Source organism: Schistocerca americana, chromosome 2, assembly GCF_021461395.2.
Source record: "Schistocerca americana isolate TAMUIC-IGC-003095 chromosome 2, iqSchAmer2.1, whole genome shotgun sequence".
Taxonomy (NCBI): Eukaryota; Metazoa; Arthropoda; class Insecta; order Orthoptera; family Acrididae; genus Schistocerca; species Schistocerca americana.
Window position 1 is genome coordinate 279,610,258 of NC_060120.1, and position 18,062 is coordinate 279,628,319.

At 37.7% G+C, this 18,062-nt stretch overlaps 1 protein-coding gene across 1 annotated transcript in view; it reads left to right on the top strand.

The window, feature by feature from the left end:
* Nucleotides 1-18,062, top strand: part of LOC124593960 (dynein beta chain, ciliary-like) — a 746,507-nt gene that overhangs the window by 569,564 nt on the left and 158,881 nt on the right. Inside the window, exons 35-37 of the mRNA XM_047132308.1 lie at nt 2,913-3,047; nt 3,165-3,427; nt 12,134-12,335. Coding sequence (XP_046988264.1) covers nt 2,913-3,047; nt 3,165-3,427; nt 12,134-12,335 — 600 coding nt within the window. The remainder of the gene's footprint in view (nt 1-2,912; nt 3,048-3,164; nt 3,428-12,133; nt 12,336-18,062) is intronic.

An 18,062-nucleotide genomic window follows, 5' to 3' on the forward strand; every position in this document is an offset into this window, starting at 1 on the left:
AAAAAACTTTGGAAAATCCAACATTAAATACGGTGGGAGGCCAACAATAAGAATCTTTAATTGCCTAGCTGACCAATATACATTTCTTAATCGATGACAGAAAGAGGAGGAGGGCTGGAGGTGCTGGGAGCAATCCTTTTTCTTACTATGATGAACAAGAATTTTTCAGTTTCAAGAATAGCATGGAGTGCTATGAACATATAGGGTCTCACAGCTATTTGCTGCTCACTCACTAATGTATTAAAATTTTTTCCACAGTTGCTGTGGTGCATAAGATGCTGTAGTTCCATATAACATTAAATGTCATTGCTCAAATTGTCCTTTTTATAAGAATTATGTAACATAATTAAAAAATTATGCATGTCTTTGTACTGGCATGACAAATGGTCTGTTACACAGTACACATGTCTCTTATGAAATGTCTGCACGATGCTGACGTCCTTTTCTGTCCAGCAGCATCCCTATGTCTGACCCCGGCAGAACATTTCTGGAACCAACTCGGATCTCGCCTCCATCCCCAGTGCTAGTATCCAGGATACCAAGGACCAGTTACAACAGTTGTTGGCCATTTTCCTTGAGGAGAGGATACAATAGCTTTAAGACAGCCTTACTAACTGAATTAGTGCATGCATACAAGCCACAGAAGGTACAACATTATACTGATAAGTGGACTCATACTGGCAAATTCTTTGTAAATGCTACTCAATTTGTAATCACTGAAGTATTATCGCATACTCTCTCAACACATATTGAATTTCATTTTGTCCCCTCCTTCTCTTATGGGTTTTGTCAAGCACTTACTTGCCTGTCTGATGTTCTATGATCTTGTCCTATAATTAATTTAATTGTCATTTCTTGCAGTCTGGAAGAATTTGACTTGCTTCAAAGTTTCTTCAGAGTACTAACTCAAAAACATTCTATTTACTGAAAGGGGCGCTAATTTGTGTGTGGGGAGATCAGTGTAAATCTTATGAGTGAAAGTAAGCTGAAAGATCAGTTCTTAAATCTCTTTTGTTGCTTTAACCTATTTTTTCACATTTGAACCTCAAATAACCATTACATAACATATTTTCAAATACAGGACCTACTGAAGTAGAAATAACAAATACATGTTAGGGTTATCTGACCACAGTGCTCTTGTCCTCAAGATCCTCTCAGTGCCATGGAAAGAAACAAAAGCATGTTGTATGTATAAAAGAAGTTTTTCTGTGGAAAATTGTATGAATTTTTCAAATATCGTAAGCAGTAAATCCTGGGCAAAAGTAATAGCCCAAACAAATACCTCTTCAACCTTCTTGGAAAATTTTAAGATGTGTATTCCAAAGAAGCTGTCAAAATCAGATATCATGATAACACAAAGGCAAGTTCCTACAACACATCTGCCATTAAAAATTCTATTATAACTCTAAAAAGACTAATTTTTAAAATGAAAACATTAACAACTCCTTGGTTTATAGAATATGTTAAAATTTATGAAAGTCTGCATCAAAAAGTAATCACTAAGACAGAAGTTCTGACTGATGATAGCTTAATAAGGCAGTCTGATAAGAAAGAAAAGGCTATTTAGGGAATGTTGAAGACTGGAACACAGAAGAGATGTGAAGAGCAGGATATCATTCTCAAAAATTTGGAAAATGTTAATACTGAAAAAAGAAAATTTACCAAATTATTATAAACAGTTATTTTGTTAATACTGCAGCCACAGGGAATCTCCATGTGCTCTTATTTAAATCTCTGCCACCTGGGTGGCGAGTGTGCCACTGAGAATTATGTGAGTCTCTTTGTTGAACTGAAGAGGCCACTGACGGACATTACATTAAAAAAAGAAGTTTGCATTCAGTAAAATATAATGACATAACAATGACAATACACAATTTTTCATTGTGTGATATTTTTTGAATCTCTTCAGGGTGGACAGTTTCTGTATTCATTTCACTTAAATTTTTTACAGAAGAGTCACTGTCATCATCAGAATCATTGCTGTTCTTGTGTTCATTTAGACATTCCTCCCAAAGCTTTACAGTCACTTCCTCAGAAAGGATTCTGCGTGAAGAACTAGCCATTTTGCACCTACTAACTTGAATGTAATAATTACAACATTTCTTTCAAAACATCTGCTACAGTTTCACACCAGGTTAAAATAGGTTTCCCTAGATGGCAGTGCTACACAGCATTGATGCCTAGAACAGTCAGATTTGAGATTATGGAAAGTCATATCGTATGAGGCTCAACATCAGAGTGGAAAATAAAATTCATAATGTTGAGTGCCACTCACCTTTGAAGGGGAAAGAGTTGATGCTACAATTTCATTAAGCTCAAAATTCACAAATCAAGAATAATTCAAATGTTGGAAAACTGTCCACATGTTTCCAAAGTTGCTTTGACTACACTGCAGAAGTTTCACTGGGATACCTTCACACATCCTCCATACAGTCCTCATCTGTCCTTATGTGATAGCCATATATTTGGAACCCTGAAGAAAGACATTTGTAGCCATTGATTTGCCTTGAATGAAGAGGTGCCTGCCTGGGTACAATCACAGTTCCGTAGCCGACCAAAAACATTTCTCCATGAAGATATTGACCTTTTTGTCTAACAGTAGGGTTGTATTAATAGTTATAGTGATTACTTTTGAAATAATAAACAGTTTACTTACTTTTTTTCCACATGTCTCGGTTTCATTCGAGTGCCTCTTGTAGTTAGGGACCACCCCACAGTAATCAGTAAACACTGCCGAAAAAATTTCTTCAGGACAACAAAGTTGGATAAATTAGCCAATGGTTCATGTTCTTGTAATATCATTTAATGTAGGATGTGCAGATTATCATTAAGTCAGCTATTTGTTTGGATACTAGTAAATGCATTCCTTCACTGTGTTTTAAAACATGTTATTTGAGACTTTGTTTCTGCAGTCCTTGCATTTGACAATGGGAGGAGCCCCAGCAGGACCAGCTGGTACTGGGAAGACAGAGACCACAAAAGACCTAGGGAGGGCCATGGGTGTTATGGTATATGTGTTCAACTGCTCTGAACAGATGGATTACAAGGTAAGCTTATGAGAGAGTTTAAGAACCTATCATATTTCCTAGCAGTGGTAACAGATATTGTATATAATTGCGACTTAATTTGTTGTTTTACCTACTTTGCCTCCTGTGTCCATGCAGTCATGTGGCAACATCTACAAAGGCCTTGCACAAACTGGAGCTTGGGGATGTTTTGATGAATTCAACCGAATTTCAGTGGAAGTATTATCTGTAGTAGCAGTGCAGGTGAAATCCGTACTAGATGCCATAAAAGGCACCAAAAAAACTTTTAGCTTCATGGGCCAGGAAATAGCCCTTGTGCCAACAGTTGGCATGTTTGTCACCATGAATCCTGGATATGCTGGCAGGACAGAGCTACCTGAGAACCTGAAGGCATTGTTCAGGTATGTGTGTAATCATTACATCATACCATTTAAATAAGTTTCACGTATCAGGCACCTTCAAAAATTAAGGGTTGTTTGCATAAAAAAATGTTGGTAGCTCAGAATAAGATTACATTTATGAAGCAACAGAAGTCATTGTTTATATTCAGTACTGGTTTGAATGCAAGTAAAAACTGACAAAAATAACTACAAACATCATTGCTCCAGCTGGTCACAAATTGCATGATGTAATTTTATTTTTGTCTGTTCAAATTCATGAAGAGTTGTGCCCTGTTTATGGACTTGCCGTAATGGGTGATGGAAATATTGTTGCGTGTTGTTGAGACTTTCAAAGTGGTTTTAAAAATGTTCATGATGAAGAATGGACTGGCTGGGCCTGTATCCAGACTTGAATCACCCAGAAAATGAACAATAACTGCAATATGACCAGTGAGTGATGATGATTTGTGCTCTGGCTGAACGCAACACTATTTACTCAATTTTCATGGAAAAATTTGGTTATAGCAACTACTGTGCCAGTTGGGTGCCAAAATGCTTAAGATTCAGCGTTTGTGTTAGAAACCTTTCAGTCACCAATTCTACAGTACCAGCCTTGCACCCCATGACTGTTACCTCTTGTTACACTTGAAACAATGTTTTGATGTGCAATAGTTTCAGGATAACATGAACCTTAGGACTAACCTTGTCATTCTTAGGTAGAGAACTTCTATGGAGATGGATTGAAGAGTCTGATGCAACATTATGAAAATTACATAGAAGTGAATAACAAGTATGTAAAAAAGTGAAGTAGGTTTGTAGGAAACTAAAACATCCAGTAAAATCATTTTCTAATGAATATATAGGATATTTACAAATAACTAATTGGGTTTTGATGTCTTATAGCATCAAATACATAATGCCCACACAAGTGTACTAATAATGAAGGAAAAAAGCTTATTGTAAAGTTTTGTTTATGTCTTTGCTGGTTTCACTGTGAGTCACCTCTGAAATTTTCCAGGAAGCATTGGAAGATGATGGGTTTGCACCTTAACTTATTTTCAGTGATAAGAGGGATGTTCCAGATAAATGGTCAAGTGAATTGTCCCAACACCAGCACAGTGGGTATGACAAATCCCACTGTTGCAGTGGAGATTGAAAGAAATTCTCCAAAGGTGAATGTCTTCACTTCTGTTTCACGAAGCAAAGTGTACAGGCCTTACTTATTTCTGGGGAAAGCTGCGATGAGTACAACATACCTAAATGTGAAACATGACTACTTTTTTCCTAAACACGTAGCTGTTACCCAAGCTTCATATTCCAATGAAACAGAGTTCCACCTCATTGGTATAGAATAGTGTGCTGCTGTCTGAACTAGGAACTTCCAAACTGCTAGATTGGACACTGTCCTCAGGATGCTTTGGCACTTTTCAGGTTGCCCCATAATCTGCTGATTTTACAGTTTGTGATTTTTTCCTTTGGAGTTACTTGAAGACAATGTTTATGTACCACTTCCACCTGCAACATTCTCTGAACTCCAGGATTACATCACTCCTGTGCTGGTGTACATTGATAGGGACATGCTCAAATGTGTATCGGTTGAACTTGACTACTGCATACCGGTAGATGTTTGTTGTTGTAACATGAGGAGAGCACCTAGAAAATTTGTAAGAAACTTGAAAATGTACTTTCCATACAATGTATCATTCACTATTTTGTTTATAATAGAGGGAAACATTCCACGTAGGAAATATATATCTAAAAACAAAGATGATGTGACTTACCAAATGAAAGTGCTGGCAGGTCGACAGACACACAAACAAACACAAACATACACACAAAATTCAAGCTTTCGCAACAAACTGTTGCCTCATCAGGAAAGAGGGAAGGAGAGGGAAAGACGAAAGGAAGTGGGTTTTAAGGGAGAGGGTAAGGAGTCATTCCAATCCCGGGAGCGGAAAGACTTACCTTAGGGGGAAAAAAGGACGGGTATACACTCGCACACACACACATATCCATCCACACATATACAGACACAAGCAGACATATTTAAAGACCAAATATGTCTGCTTGTGTCTGTATATGTGTGGATGGATATGTGTGTGTGTGCGAGTGTATACCCGTCTTTTTTCCCCCTAAGGTAAGTCTTTCCGCTCCCGGGATTGGAATGACTCCTTACCCTCTCCCTTAAAACCCACTTCCTTTCGTCTTTCCCTCTCCTTCCCTCTTTCCTGATGAGGCAACAGTTTGTTGCGAAAGCTTGAATTTTGTGTGTATGTTTGTGTTTGTTTGTGTGTCTGTCGACCTGCCAGCACTTTCATTTGGTAAGTCACATCATCTTTGTTTTTAGATATATCACTATTTTGTTTGTAATACGTTCAGAAATACCAATGTCCAGAACTCGATAAATCATTTGTAAACACTCTGTTTATAGGCACCAAATGGCACTTTTTTTTGGAATACTCTTCATAGAAAATGAAACAATGGAAAATCCAGGATGGAATAATGACAGTATTATGAAAAGAACACATTGTTATTCACCATATAGAGGAGATCTTGAGTTGCAAATAGGATCATCAAAAAGACAGCTAAATGTGAGCTTTTAGCCAAAAGGCTTTCTTCAAAAGTAGGCAACACAGCACATTGTAGGGCCTTCCCGGTTCGTTTGACGAACAGGTTTCGGGCGTTTTCTGTGGCTGACGATGTCTGTAAGCCAGATGTAGTCATCCACCGTGTTCCAGAGGAAGCTTCTCAGCCCGCAAGGTCTGGGCATTCACATAGGGTGGGTTTGCTGGTAGTTGGGAGCTCCAACATTAGGTGCATAATGGGGCTCCTTAGGAACATGGTTGCCAACGAGGGGAAGGAAGCCAGTGTGCACTCCGTGTGTACTGGGGGGAGTCATTCTGGATGTGGAAAGGGTGCTTCCGGATGCCATGAAGAGTGCAGGGCATGTGGTGACTCATGTCGGTACCAAAGATGTGTGTCGCTTTGGATCGGAGGAGATTCTCTCTGTTTTCAGGCGGCTAGCAGAAATGGTAAAGACTGTCAGCCTTGCTTCTGAGATTAAGGCAGAGCTCACCATCTGCTGCATCGTCAATAGAACTTACTGTGGTCCTTTGGTGCAGAGCCGAGTGGAGGGTCTGAAACAGAGGCTCAGGCAGTTCTGTGACCGTGTAGGCTGCAGATTCCTGTGGAAGGGACTGGGTGTTGTTTAAGGTTAGAGGGTCTCAGGGAACCACAGAAAGGGCATCCATCCAAAAGGAGGCAGGTAAAACACAGTAAGGTTTGTAGAAATGATTGGTATTGTAGTTGTAAATTGTCATAGCTGTGTTGAGAAAGAACCAGGGCTCCAAGCCCTAATAGAAAGCACTGAAGCTCAAATAGTTATAGGTACAGAAAGCTGACTGAAGCCAGAAATAAGTTCAACTGAAATTTTTTCAAATGATCTAACAGTGTTCAGAAAGGATAGATTAAGTACAATTGATGATGGAGTATTTATTGCTGTCAGAAGTAGTTTGCCTTGTAGTTAAATTCAAGTAGATAGTTCCTGCAAAATAGTGTGGATAGATGTTATACCTGACAATCAGACTAAGCTATTAATTGGATCGTTTTATGACCCCCCCGACTCAGAACGTATAGCTGCTGAACAGTTCAAAGAAAACTTGAGTCTCATTACAAATAGGTACCCCACTCATACAATTATAGTCGGTGGTGACTTCAATCTCCTCTCGATATGCTGGAAAAATTATACGTTTAAAGCTGGCAGCAGGCATAAAACAACATCAGAAATTGTACTGAATGCTTTCTCAGAAAATTCTTTTGAACAATTAGTTCATGAGCCCACTCGAGCCGTAAATGATTGCGAAACCATACTTGACCTCTTAGCAACAAATAACCCTGGACAAATAGTGAGTATTGTGATGAATACAGGGCTTAATGACCACAAGGCAGTTGCTGCTAGGCTGAATACCATAACACCTACAACCACCAAAAAGAAACGCAAAGTATATATATTTTAAAAAGCTGATAAAAGTGCTTTTAACACCTTTTTAAGAGACAGTCTTGACTCATTCCGATCTGATGATGTAAGTGTAGAAAAGTATTGGAATGGTAAATGAAAAGCACCAGTTTGCTTTTGTTCTACAATATTTTTTAAAGAGATTGTATCGACAGCATTTGAGAGATATATATACCACATAAATTAATAAGTGATGGTACTGATCCCGCATGGTTCACAAAATGGGCCAGATCGCTGTTGCAGAAGCAGCGAAAAAAGCATGCCAGATTTAAAAGAATGCAAAATCCCCAAGAGTGGCAAAATTTTGCAGAAGTTCGAAATATAGGACGTACTTCAAAGTGAAATGCTTTTAATAATTTCCACAATTAAATTCTGTCTTGTAATCTGGCAGAAAACCCAAAGACATTCTGGTCATACATAAAGGACACCTGTGGCAAGACACAATCAATACCTTCACTGAGCGATAACAACGCTGAAGTCACTGTTGACAGTGCCACTAAAGCAGAGTTACTAAACACTGTTTTCCAAAACTTCTTCACTAAAGAAGATTAAGTAAATATTCCTGAATTCCAGTCAAGAACAACTGCCAAGATGAGAAAACGTATTCCTGTTAGTGATTCTAAAATATATGCATTGATGGGAATTTTAATTCTAATGGGATTTTACCGGGACACCAATATTTCTTTATCTGATTTATGGTCAAATTTATTGGGAAGAGCAATTTATAGAGGAGCTATGGGTAAGACAAGAGCATATCAGCTATTGAAACTTCTTCGCTTTGATGATAAAGGCACCAGGTCAGAAAGACATGTACGTGACAAATTTACGCCGCTGCGTGAAGTATTTGAAGTATTGAATGGAATATTCCCACGGTACTTCAGAAGTGGACCTGAGAATACAATTGATGAAGGTGGTGTCTTTTCAGAGGTCGTTGTCCTTTCAAAGTTTTCCTCAAAAACAAACCTGAAAAATATGGAATATTAGTCAGAATGCTTTGTAGTGCAACTGAACGATACATAATAAAAATGGAAGTATATGCTGGGAAAGACAGTAGTCCTGCCAGTGAACGAGGTCTTCTTGAGATTGTGAAGAGACTGGTGGAGCCAACAAAGAATACAGGCTACAATGTCACAACTGACCGCTTCTACACTTCTGTGGAGTTGGCGGACATTCTCTATGAAGACTACAAACTTCCATTGGTTGGGACATTCAAATCAAACAGAAAACATGTACCGCAGGAACATAAGACGACAGCAGGCAGAGAGCTGTATTCCTCCAAATTAGCATTCACAGACCCATCTTCTACGAAGCCGCCAGTAACAATGTCTCTTACATCAGAAAGGAAAAACCAAAGAAAAATCTGTTGATGTTGTCTACACAACATCGTAATGCAGGAGTACATGTTTATACACCAAAAAAGAAAACACACATAAACCTGTACTATAATTCCACTAAGGGAGGAGTGGATGCCGTAGCTCAAATGGTTAGGACATACCCTGCAAAAAGGGGTACGATAAGGTGGCCACTGTCAATGTTCTACAGCCTACTTGATATAGCTGCAGTTAACTCATGCACACTGTTCAAGATGAATGCGCCTAAATGGAATGAAGGGAAACCGAACACCAGAAAACTGTATCTCCATGAATTAGGCCATGAACTTTTGAAATCATACATAGAAGAGCGAGCCATGGATTTGAAAGGACTCTAGTTGCCTATTATTTGTGCGAAGGGAGAGATCCTAGGAAAAAAACTAGAGCTAAACAAAATTGTTGCAAATAAAGAACCAACTAGGAAAGCAAGGTGCTACTTATGCTTGAAGAATGCAAGTAACCGGAAAGCAAGATACATCATCACAAAAACCAAGTTAACATGTGGAAGCTGTGGGCGCCATCTGTGTAAGACTCATTCAGAATAAACCATTTTGTGTGCAGGAGGTAAATGTCATCTGTAAGTGAAAATATTCTCTCCAAGTGAAAAGTGTTTTCCGAGAGTTTTCAATGTACAATAACATGTATTTTAGCAAGTGTTTTCATTTCTGTTTTTTAAACTTTCTCTCAGTGACAAAGCTGTATTATTCAGTTAATAGATCAAAGAGTGAATAAAAACCTTAGAGAGCCTTTGTATTCAATTACAAACCTTCTTATCTTCTTTACACAAACTTTCATTGACCAAGATTTGACCATTCTTGGTTGTTATGTTCACCCTATGCGTGTTAAAAATTAAACTTCCAATTACGTTGTCACTATTTCCTGTTAAACTAATATCTCAATGGAAACAGAATTATATAAAATAAATACATATTACAACAAATTACAAGATTAACAACTTATTGTAACACGGGCAAAATTTGCCCTTGGTTGGTGCTCCGTGTAACCTAAAATACCTTGGTGTTTCTAGGGTTAATAAAGCCAAGACCTCTAGTCCAGATTGTATACCAGTCAGGTTCCTCTCAGAATATGCTGATACAATAGCTCCATATTTAGCAGTTATATACAACTTCTCGCTCACAGAAAGATCCGTACCTTAAGACTGGAAAATTGCTCAAGTCACACCAGTACCCAAAAAGGGAATTAGGAGTAATCCACTGAATTACCAGCCCATATCACTAACGTCGATTTGTGGTAGGGTTTTGGAACATATACTGTATTTGAACGTTATGAAGTACCTTGAAGAAAACAATTTATTGACACATAGTCAGCACGGATTCAGAAAATATAATTTTTGCGAAACACAACTGGCTCTTTTTACTCATGAAGTAATGAGTGCCATTGACAGGGGATGTCAAATTGACTCGATATTTTTAGATTTCCAGAAGGCTTTTGACACCATTCCCCACAAGCATCTTCTAACCAAAATGTGTGCCTATGGAACATAACCTCAGTTGTGCGACTGGATTCATGAACCTCAGTTGTGCGACTGGATTCATGATTTCCTGTCAGAATGGTCACAGTTCGTAGTAATAGATTGAAAACCATCGAGTAAAACAGCAGTAATATTCGGCATTCCACAAGGAAGTGTTATAGGCCCTCTATTGATCCTGATCTATATTAACAACATAGGAGACAATCTGTGTAGCTGTCTTAGATTGTTTTCAGATGATGCTGTCATTTACCGTCTTGTAAAGTCATCAGATGACTAAAACAAATTGCAAAATGATTTAGATAAGATATCTGTATGGTGCAAAAAGCGGCAGTTAACCCTGAATAAAGAATAGTGTGAAGTTATTCACATGAGTACTAAAAGAAATTCGCTAAATTTTGGTTACGCGATAAGTCACGCAAATCTGAAGGCTGTAAATTGAACTAAATACTTATGGACTACAATGACAAATAACCTAAATCCGAACGATCATATAGATAATGTTGTGGGTAGAGCAAACCAAAGACTGTGATTCATTTGCAGAACACTTAGAAGATGCAACAGGTCTACTAAAGAGACTGCTTACAACATGCTACTCTGCCCTGCTCTGGAGTATTGCTGTATAGTGTGAAATCTGCATCAGATGAAACCGATGGATGACATTGAAAAAGTAGAAAGAAGGGCAGCTCGTTTTGTATTATCACAAAATAGGGGAGGTAGTGCCACAGACATGATACGTGAATTGGAGTGGCAATCATTAAAACAAAGGTGTTTTTAATTGCTATGGGATCTTCTCATGAAATTTCAGTTACCAGTTTTCTCCTCTGATTGCGGAAACATTTTGTTGGCATCCACCTACATAGGGAGAAATGATCATCACGATAAAATAAGATAAATCAGGGCTCGCACAGAAAAATTTAAGTGCTCATTTTTCCCGCGCGCTGTTTGAGAGTGGTACAGTAGAGAGACAGCTTGAAGGTGATTAACTGAACCCTCTGTCAGGCACTTTATTGTGAGTAGCAGAGTAATCAGGTAGATGTAATGTAGATGTAGATTCACGCAAATGTAACTCACGCACATGACCACTGTCTCTGGCCACAGAGGCCAGATCAGTGTGAGTTGCGCTTGTGTGAATGTGTGTGTGTGTGTGTGTGTGTGTGTGTGTGTGTGTGTGTGTGTTGTCTACTTCAGAAGAAGGCCGCAACTCAATATTTCCTCTGTATGGTGAGTAGAAATCTGATCTTTTCATAGTATTGTCACAGAAAATGAAAATTGTTATGTTCCCAGAATTAATGTTATAACCAATAAGAAGCATAACTTTGCTTTGTAATATACATTTGTGATTAGTAAGTTGTAATTGCCCCATTTTGAATCATCTTCTATTATGTGTGCTGTAAAACTCAACTGAGCAATTTTAAGCTTTACCTTCTATTTACAACAAATACAATTAGAAACAAGTTCTATTGCTTCACAGTAGTGATACTTCAAAGACATCCTCATTCACTGGGGGTAAGTGTTGGGAACAGTGCTTATCAGTGTACTGCTTGTTACTTACTGCTCTTTCTAACACTTCTACCTTCTTCTTTTTTCCATTTGTTCTCATGACAGTTGGGTCCCTACCATCCCAGAATGTGAGAGATCTGTCCTTCTTTTGTATTCTTGAGATGGGAACTATAGTTCTAAAAGTTAGGAAAATTTTTTAACTTTTAAATGTACTGGAATTTCACCTTCTGAAGGTAAGTAATGTTCTGTTAGTCAGTTTGTCGGTAATTTTATATTTTGATATGGTTCAGAATGTGTTCATATTTTTTATGTACTTCAAAAATATTAATACCACAATTATAAAATTTCAGACCGTGTGCCATGGTGGTGCCTGATTTTGAGTTAATATGTGAAATAATGTTGGTAGCTGAAGGATTTCAAGAGGCTCGTATCTTGGCTCGGAAATTCATTACTTTATACACTCTTTGTAGAGAGCTACTGTCTAAACAGGATCATTATGACTGGGGTTTAAGGGCCATCAAGTCTGTTCTTGTTGTGGCTGGCTCACTCAAGGTAACAGAAAGGAAATCTGTTAGCTACTTATGATCACTATTAATTATTTTTAACTCTTCCTCAAAGTGTTCATATTTTATGCACTTTGACACCTGGACTGTGATGATTGCAGTTGAGATATTAATCTTAAGTAAATTCCATTTATATGTATATAAACTGTATGAAACTGCTGTATACTAGTAACTTGGAGTATCAAGAACTGTCTAACAAGAACTCAAGGATGGTTACAGATATCTTGACCTTCCATTACATGTTATTAATTCCAAAGCGAAGAAAAAGAACTGCTAATGGTGGTAAACATTGCATAAAGATGTCTAATTCTCTTAAAACCATACATCAGTGGTTACATCTCTTTCCATGTGTGACTTGATTTTCTTAGAATAATTATTCAAATGAGAACAAAATATGTTAGCAAAAGAGTAAAACTTGGCTCTATGTAAGAGAGAAATGAAGATTAACAAAGAAATTTATGTTGCTTCTGACTTGATGTTGAAGAGTCACGATTGCCTCTAGAGAGATTTGTAGGTATTTTTATTATTTATATGCCACAAGGTTTCAATTTTTGTTGTTTTCTTGCGATGTGTAATTAAATGGAACAAAAATACTAATTTTATTTATTCAGTGTTCGCCCTGACCTCATGGTATCAACTGTATCAACAAACATCTGTGGCCTTCAAAGTGTTCCAAAGACTTCATCACTGTTCCAGCCCTTTGCTATGAGTTTAGATGTTAATTGAAATTACCTAAGACCATAGTATGTAAAACATGTCTCAACAGTTCTGTGTCAGGTAGCATTCTAGGACTCTCAGTCTACTGTTTCATTCTTCCTGCTTATTTAGAAACATTTGTTGAATTTGTACAAACGACAGGAAGCCACTAATTGTTTCAGTTAGAAATTTCCTCAGCTGTTGCATATAAATCCCTTAAAAAGTTTCTTTGAACTTACATAACTTAGTTGATCATAAGGAGCTCTACAAGCAGTTATGCAAGCAACTTAAAACATAGTTGTAGCCAGGAATGTTAGCATGTTATAAAACTGTTTTAAAATACAGCCATTATTGTGATCTTCAGTCTGAAGACTGGTTTGGTACAGCAGTCCATGCCACTTTATCCTGTGCAAGCCTCTTCATCTCCAAATAACTGCAGCAACTTACATCCTCCTGAATCTGCTTACTGTATTTATCTCTTGGGCTCCCTCTGAAGTGCCCCCCCCCCCCTCCTTTCACACTTCCCTTCAGTACGAAATTAGTGATCCCTTGATATCTCAGACTGTGACATATCAACCAATCTCTTCATTTGCCAGGTTGTGCCACAAATTTCTTTTCTCCCCAGTTCTATTCAGTACCTCCACATTAGTTATGAGATCTACCCATCTAATCTTCAACATTCTTCTGTAGCACCACATTTCAAAGCTTCTATTCTGTTCTTGTCTAAACTGTTTATCATCCATGTTTCACTTCCATACATGGTTACACTCCATACAAATACTTTCAGGAAAGACTTCCTAACACTTAAACCTATATTCGATGTTAACAAATTTCTCTTTTTCAGAAACATTTTTGACCATTGCCAGTCTACGTTTTGTATCCGTATCCTCTCGATTTCGGCCATCATCAGTTATTCTACTGGCCAGATAATGAAAATCAGTTACTACTTTAAGTGTGTTGTTTCGTAATCTAATTTACTCAGCATCACCTGATTTGATTCAACTACATTCCATTATACTTTTTTTCCTTTTGCTGATATTCACCTTATATCCTCCTTTTTTGACACTCTACATTCTGTTCAACTGCTCCTCCAAATCTTTTGCTGTCTCTAACAGAATTACAGTGTCATCAGAAAACCTCAAAGTTTTTATTTCTTTAATTCTTACTCCAAATTTTCTTTTTTCCTTTTCTTTTTTTTTTTTTTTTTCCTTTACTGCTTGCTCAATGTATAGATCAAATAACACTGGCAATTGGCTACAACCCTATCTCACCCCCTTCTCGACCCTTGCTTCACTTTCGTGCCCCTCAACTCTTTTAACTGCTGTTCTGGTTACAGTGAAAGTTGTAAACAGCCTTTTGCTCCCTATTTTTTACTACTACTACCTTCCGAATTTCAAAGAGAGTATTGCAGTCAACATTTTCAGAAGCTTTCTGGAAGTCTACAAATGCTATAAACATAGGTTTGCCTTTCCTTAACCTGTCTTCTAAGATAGCTCATAGGGTCAATATTGCCTATTAAACTGATAGTTTGGTAATATTCTTAACTATGAGCACCTGCTTTCTTTGGAATTGGAATTATTACATTCTTTTTGAAGTCTGTGGGTATTTCACGTGTCTCACACATTTTGCACACAAGATGGAAGAGTTTTGTCACAGCTGGCTCTCCCAAGGCTGTCAGTAGTTTTGACACCCTATATATACTCCTTCCACCTTTCATCTCTTCCTACTTTGCTTAGGACTGGTTTCCCATCTGAGCTCTTGATATTCATACACCTGTTTCTCTTTTCGCCAAAGGCCTCTTTAATTTTTGTAGGCATATCTTTCTTTCCCTCAGTGAAATGTGCTTCTAAATCCTTGTATTTGTTTTCTAACCATTCCTGTTTAGCCATTTTGCGCTTTCTGTTAATCAGATTTTGTATTCCCTTACACCTGCTTCATTTGCTGCATTTTTATTTTTTTCTCCTTTCATCAACTGAATTCAATATCTCCTATGTTATCCAAGGATTTCTATTAGGTCTTGTCTTTTTACCTATTTGATCCTCTGCAGTCTTCACTATTTCATCTGTCAAAGCTACTCATTCATCTTCTGTGGTAGTCCATTCCCCTGTTCTAGTCAGTCATTGCATAATGCTTTATCTGAAACTCTCAACAACCTCTCCTTAATTTCCTACTTTTCTGCAATTTCTTTAGTTTTAATCTACTGTTCATAACCAAAAATGGTGGTCAGAGTCCACATCTGCCCCTGGAAATGTCTTACAACTGAAAATCTGGTTCTGAAATCTCTATCTTACCATTATAAAATCAATCTGAAACCTTCCAGCGTCTCCAGGTCTCTTCTGCATATACAACTTCCTTTCATGGTTCTTAAACCATGTGTTAACGATGATTAAATTTGTGCTCTGCACAAAATTCTACCAGGCAGCTTCCTCTTTCATTCCTTTCCCCCAGTCCATATTTACCTACAATTTTTTCATTGTTTACTTTTCCTATTATCGAATTCCAGTCTCCATCACAATTAAATTTTCTTCTCCCTTAACTATCTGAGTATTTTCTTTTATCACATCATACATTTCTTCAAACTCTTCATCATTTGTGGAGCTAGTTGGCATATAAACCTGTACTACTGTGGTAGATTTGGCTTGTGTCTGTCTTGGCTACAACAAATATAGCTACATCTAGACTTTTAAGATTGTGGTGACATACTACAGCACCTATGCACCCGCCCTTCTGCTTCTGCTGCAGAAGATGGCATACAAAATGCCACACAGCATCAGATCGGGCTATGAGCAATAGTGGATGCAAGATTTGGATTCTCTCTCTGCCATGCGCTTCCTTGCTGCAGCTCAGTTTTTTTCGCAGAAAGGTGCACAGCAGAAAGTGCTCTCTGATTGGCAATTCCCATGCTGACACTGAGTGACTCTCATCTTTGTTTAAATGAGAAATTGTTTTTCTGCCTGTTAATTCCTGAGTGTTTTATGTTAGAGGAATGAAAATTTGACGGCTTCCTCTAACAGTGCTCCAGATAGGTACGAGTGAAGAGAAGACAACACGCGTGAGTCAGTACTGCACGCTTTGGCCGAACTGTAATTTTCTAGCAACTGCAAGGTTTATCTAGAGCGAATGGCAAAGTGCTTCATTTTCTCTTGATGCAGACAAAGTTTTGAAATTTATCCTTACACACCACCAAGCTGCTTTGTTTTCACAACTTACTACCTGTACCTCATCAAATCCCTTGCATTCATATTTACGGCTTGATGGACCATATCACTCTTGCCACATGTAGTATCAAAGGAGTGCATAGAGTAAATTCATACATGGCGTGTCCTTTTATGTACATTTTTCCTTTTTGTCTCATATGTGTTATGGTATTAGCGTGGATAGCTTGCCCTTTCCCTTGCCACTGTAGAGATAGTATTTAAATGTTTTAATTGTATTGTTTGTGTCATATGTGATTAAGCTTAGAGTAAATTCATCCATGGTCATTTCGTCCACCTCCTCTTGTATTATGAGTGTATGATAGTGTTTTGTTGTCACGATAACAATGCATGTGCTCAGTCTGGTTATATCTATGTGCTGACATATTTGTCTAAGTTATGTAGACTACCACAAGCATGTTCACAAGTTATAGATAATGCAGTGCCTTGTCAACAGGGTAGTGTGTGATAAACAATGTCCACACCCCAAACTGTGAGCACCCACTGTGTAACACACACCGTGACTTATTCACAGTTAGGTGTCTGCCCTCTCTAAGCCAAGTACAGACAGCCCCCCTGTAATCATGCTTATACCAAAAGATATTATATTAAATAATACAGACGCTTTCAAGCTACTATGTAGTTTTACTTTGGTGTGCAAGCCAGCTCCCAGTGCACATGAATAGTTAGTACAGTATTCTATGTAAACCTTCTATGTGAGATGTTATCAAAAAGTAACAGAAACCTTCTAACTTTGTGGGCATTATACATCCGATTTAAAAAAAGAAAAAAAAAAAATCTTGTTGGTACATATGTACCTGATGTATATTTGCATGTTCATATATATATATATATATATATATATATATATATATATTTTTTTTTTTTTTTTCTGTCTAAAAGGTTATGCATGTTTTTGAGTGCTCGGTGAATTTACAATTTCCACAAAAATGAATTAAAGAATTTGTATTACATTGTGCTTGAAAAATGGAATAAAGAGCAGCACTGCATTCAAAATGTTGACTGTGGCTTTTGACGAATCTACTATGAGTAAGACAAGAGTTTACAAGTGGTGTAAACATTTCAAAGAGGGTCGAGAAGACGTTGAAGATGACGACTGCCGTGTATGCCCTAGTACATTAATTACTGATGACAATGTGGAAGAAGTAAAGAAAATGGTCCTGAAAAATCAGCGAATCACCGTCAGAGAGGTTGCTTATAATGTGAGCATTTCCTTTGGTTCATGCTAAGCAATATTTTTGGATGTTTGTGTCATGAAACGTGCTGCAGAGATGTTTGTTATGAAATTGTTTGGTTTCAAAAAAACACTACATAACATAGACATCACTCAGGAATTACTGAATGAAGTCAGCAACAATCCAGAACTTCTAAAGAATGTTATAACAGGTGACAAAACATGGGTATTCATGTATAACTCAAAACCAGGGGCCAAACGTTCCGATGGAAACTGCCTAAAGAGCCAAGATGGAAAAATTCACCTAGTTTGATCACATATGAAGGTTCTTCTCACTGTTTTATTACTTTGCAATGGGATAGTGCATCATGAGTGCCTGCCTTGTAGTCAAGCAGTCAATAAGGAATACAATCTGGAAGTTATGGGCTGTTCGCGTGAAGCAATCCGAAGAAAACATCCAGAATTGTTGCAAAACCACTCATGGAAATTACATCACAGTAATGCTCCCAGTCACACCTCAATGCTTGTTCATGATATTTTGGCTATAAGTAAATAAATAAATAAAAACTAAAAAAAAAAAAAACTGTTATGTCACCTAAGCCACCACATTCGCCAGATATCGCCCCCTGCA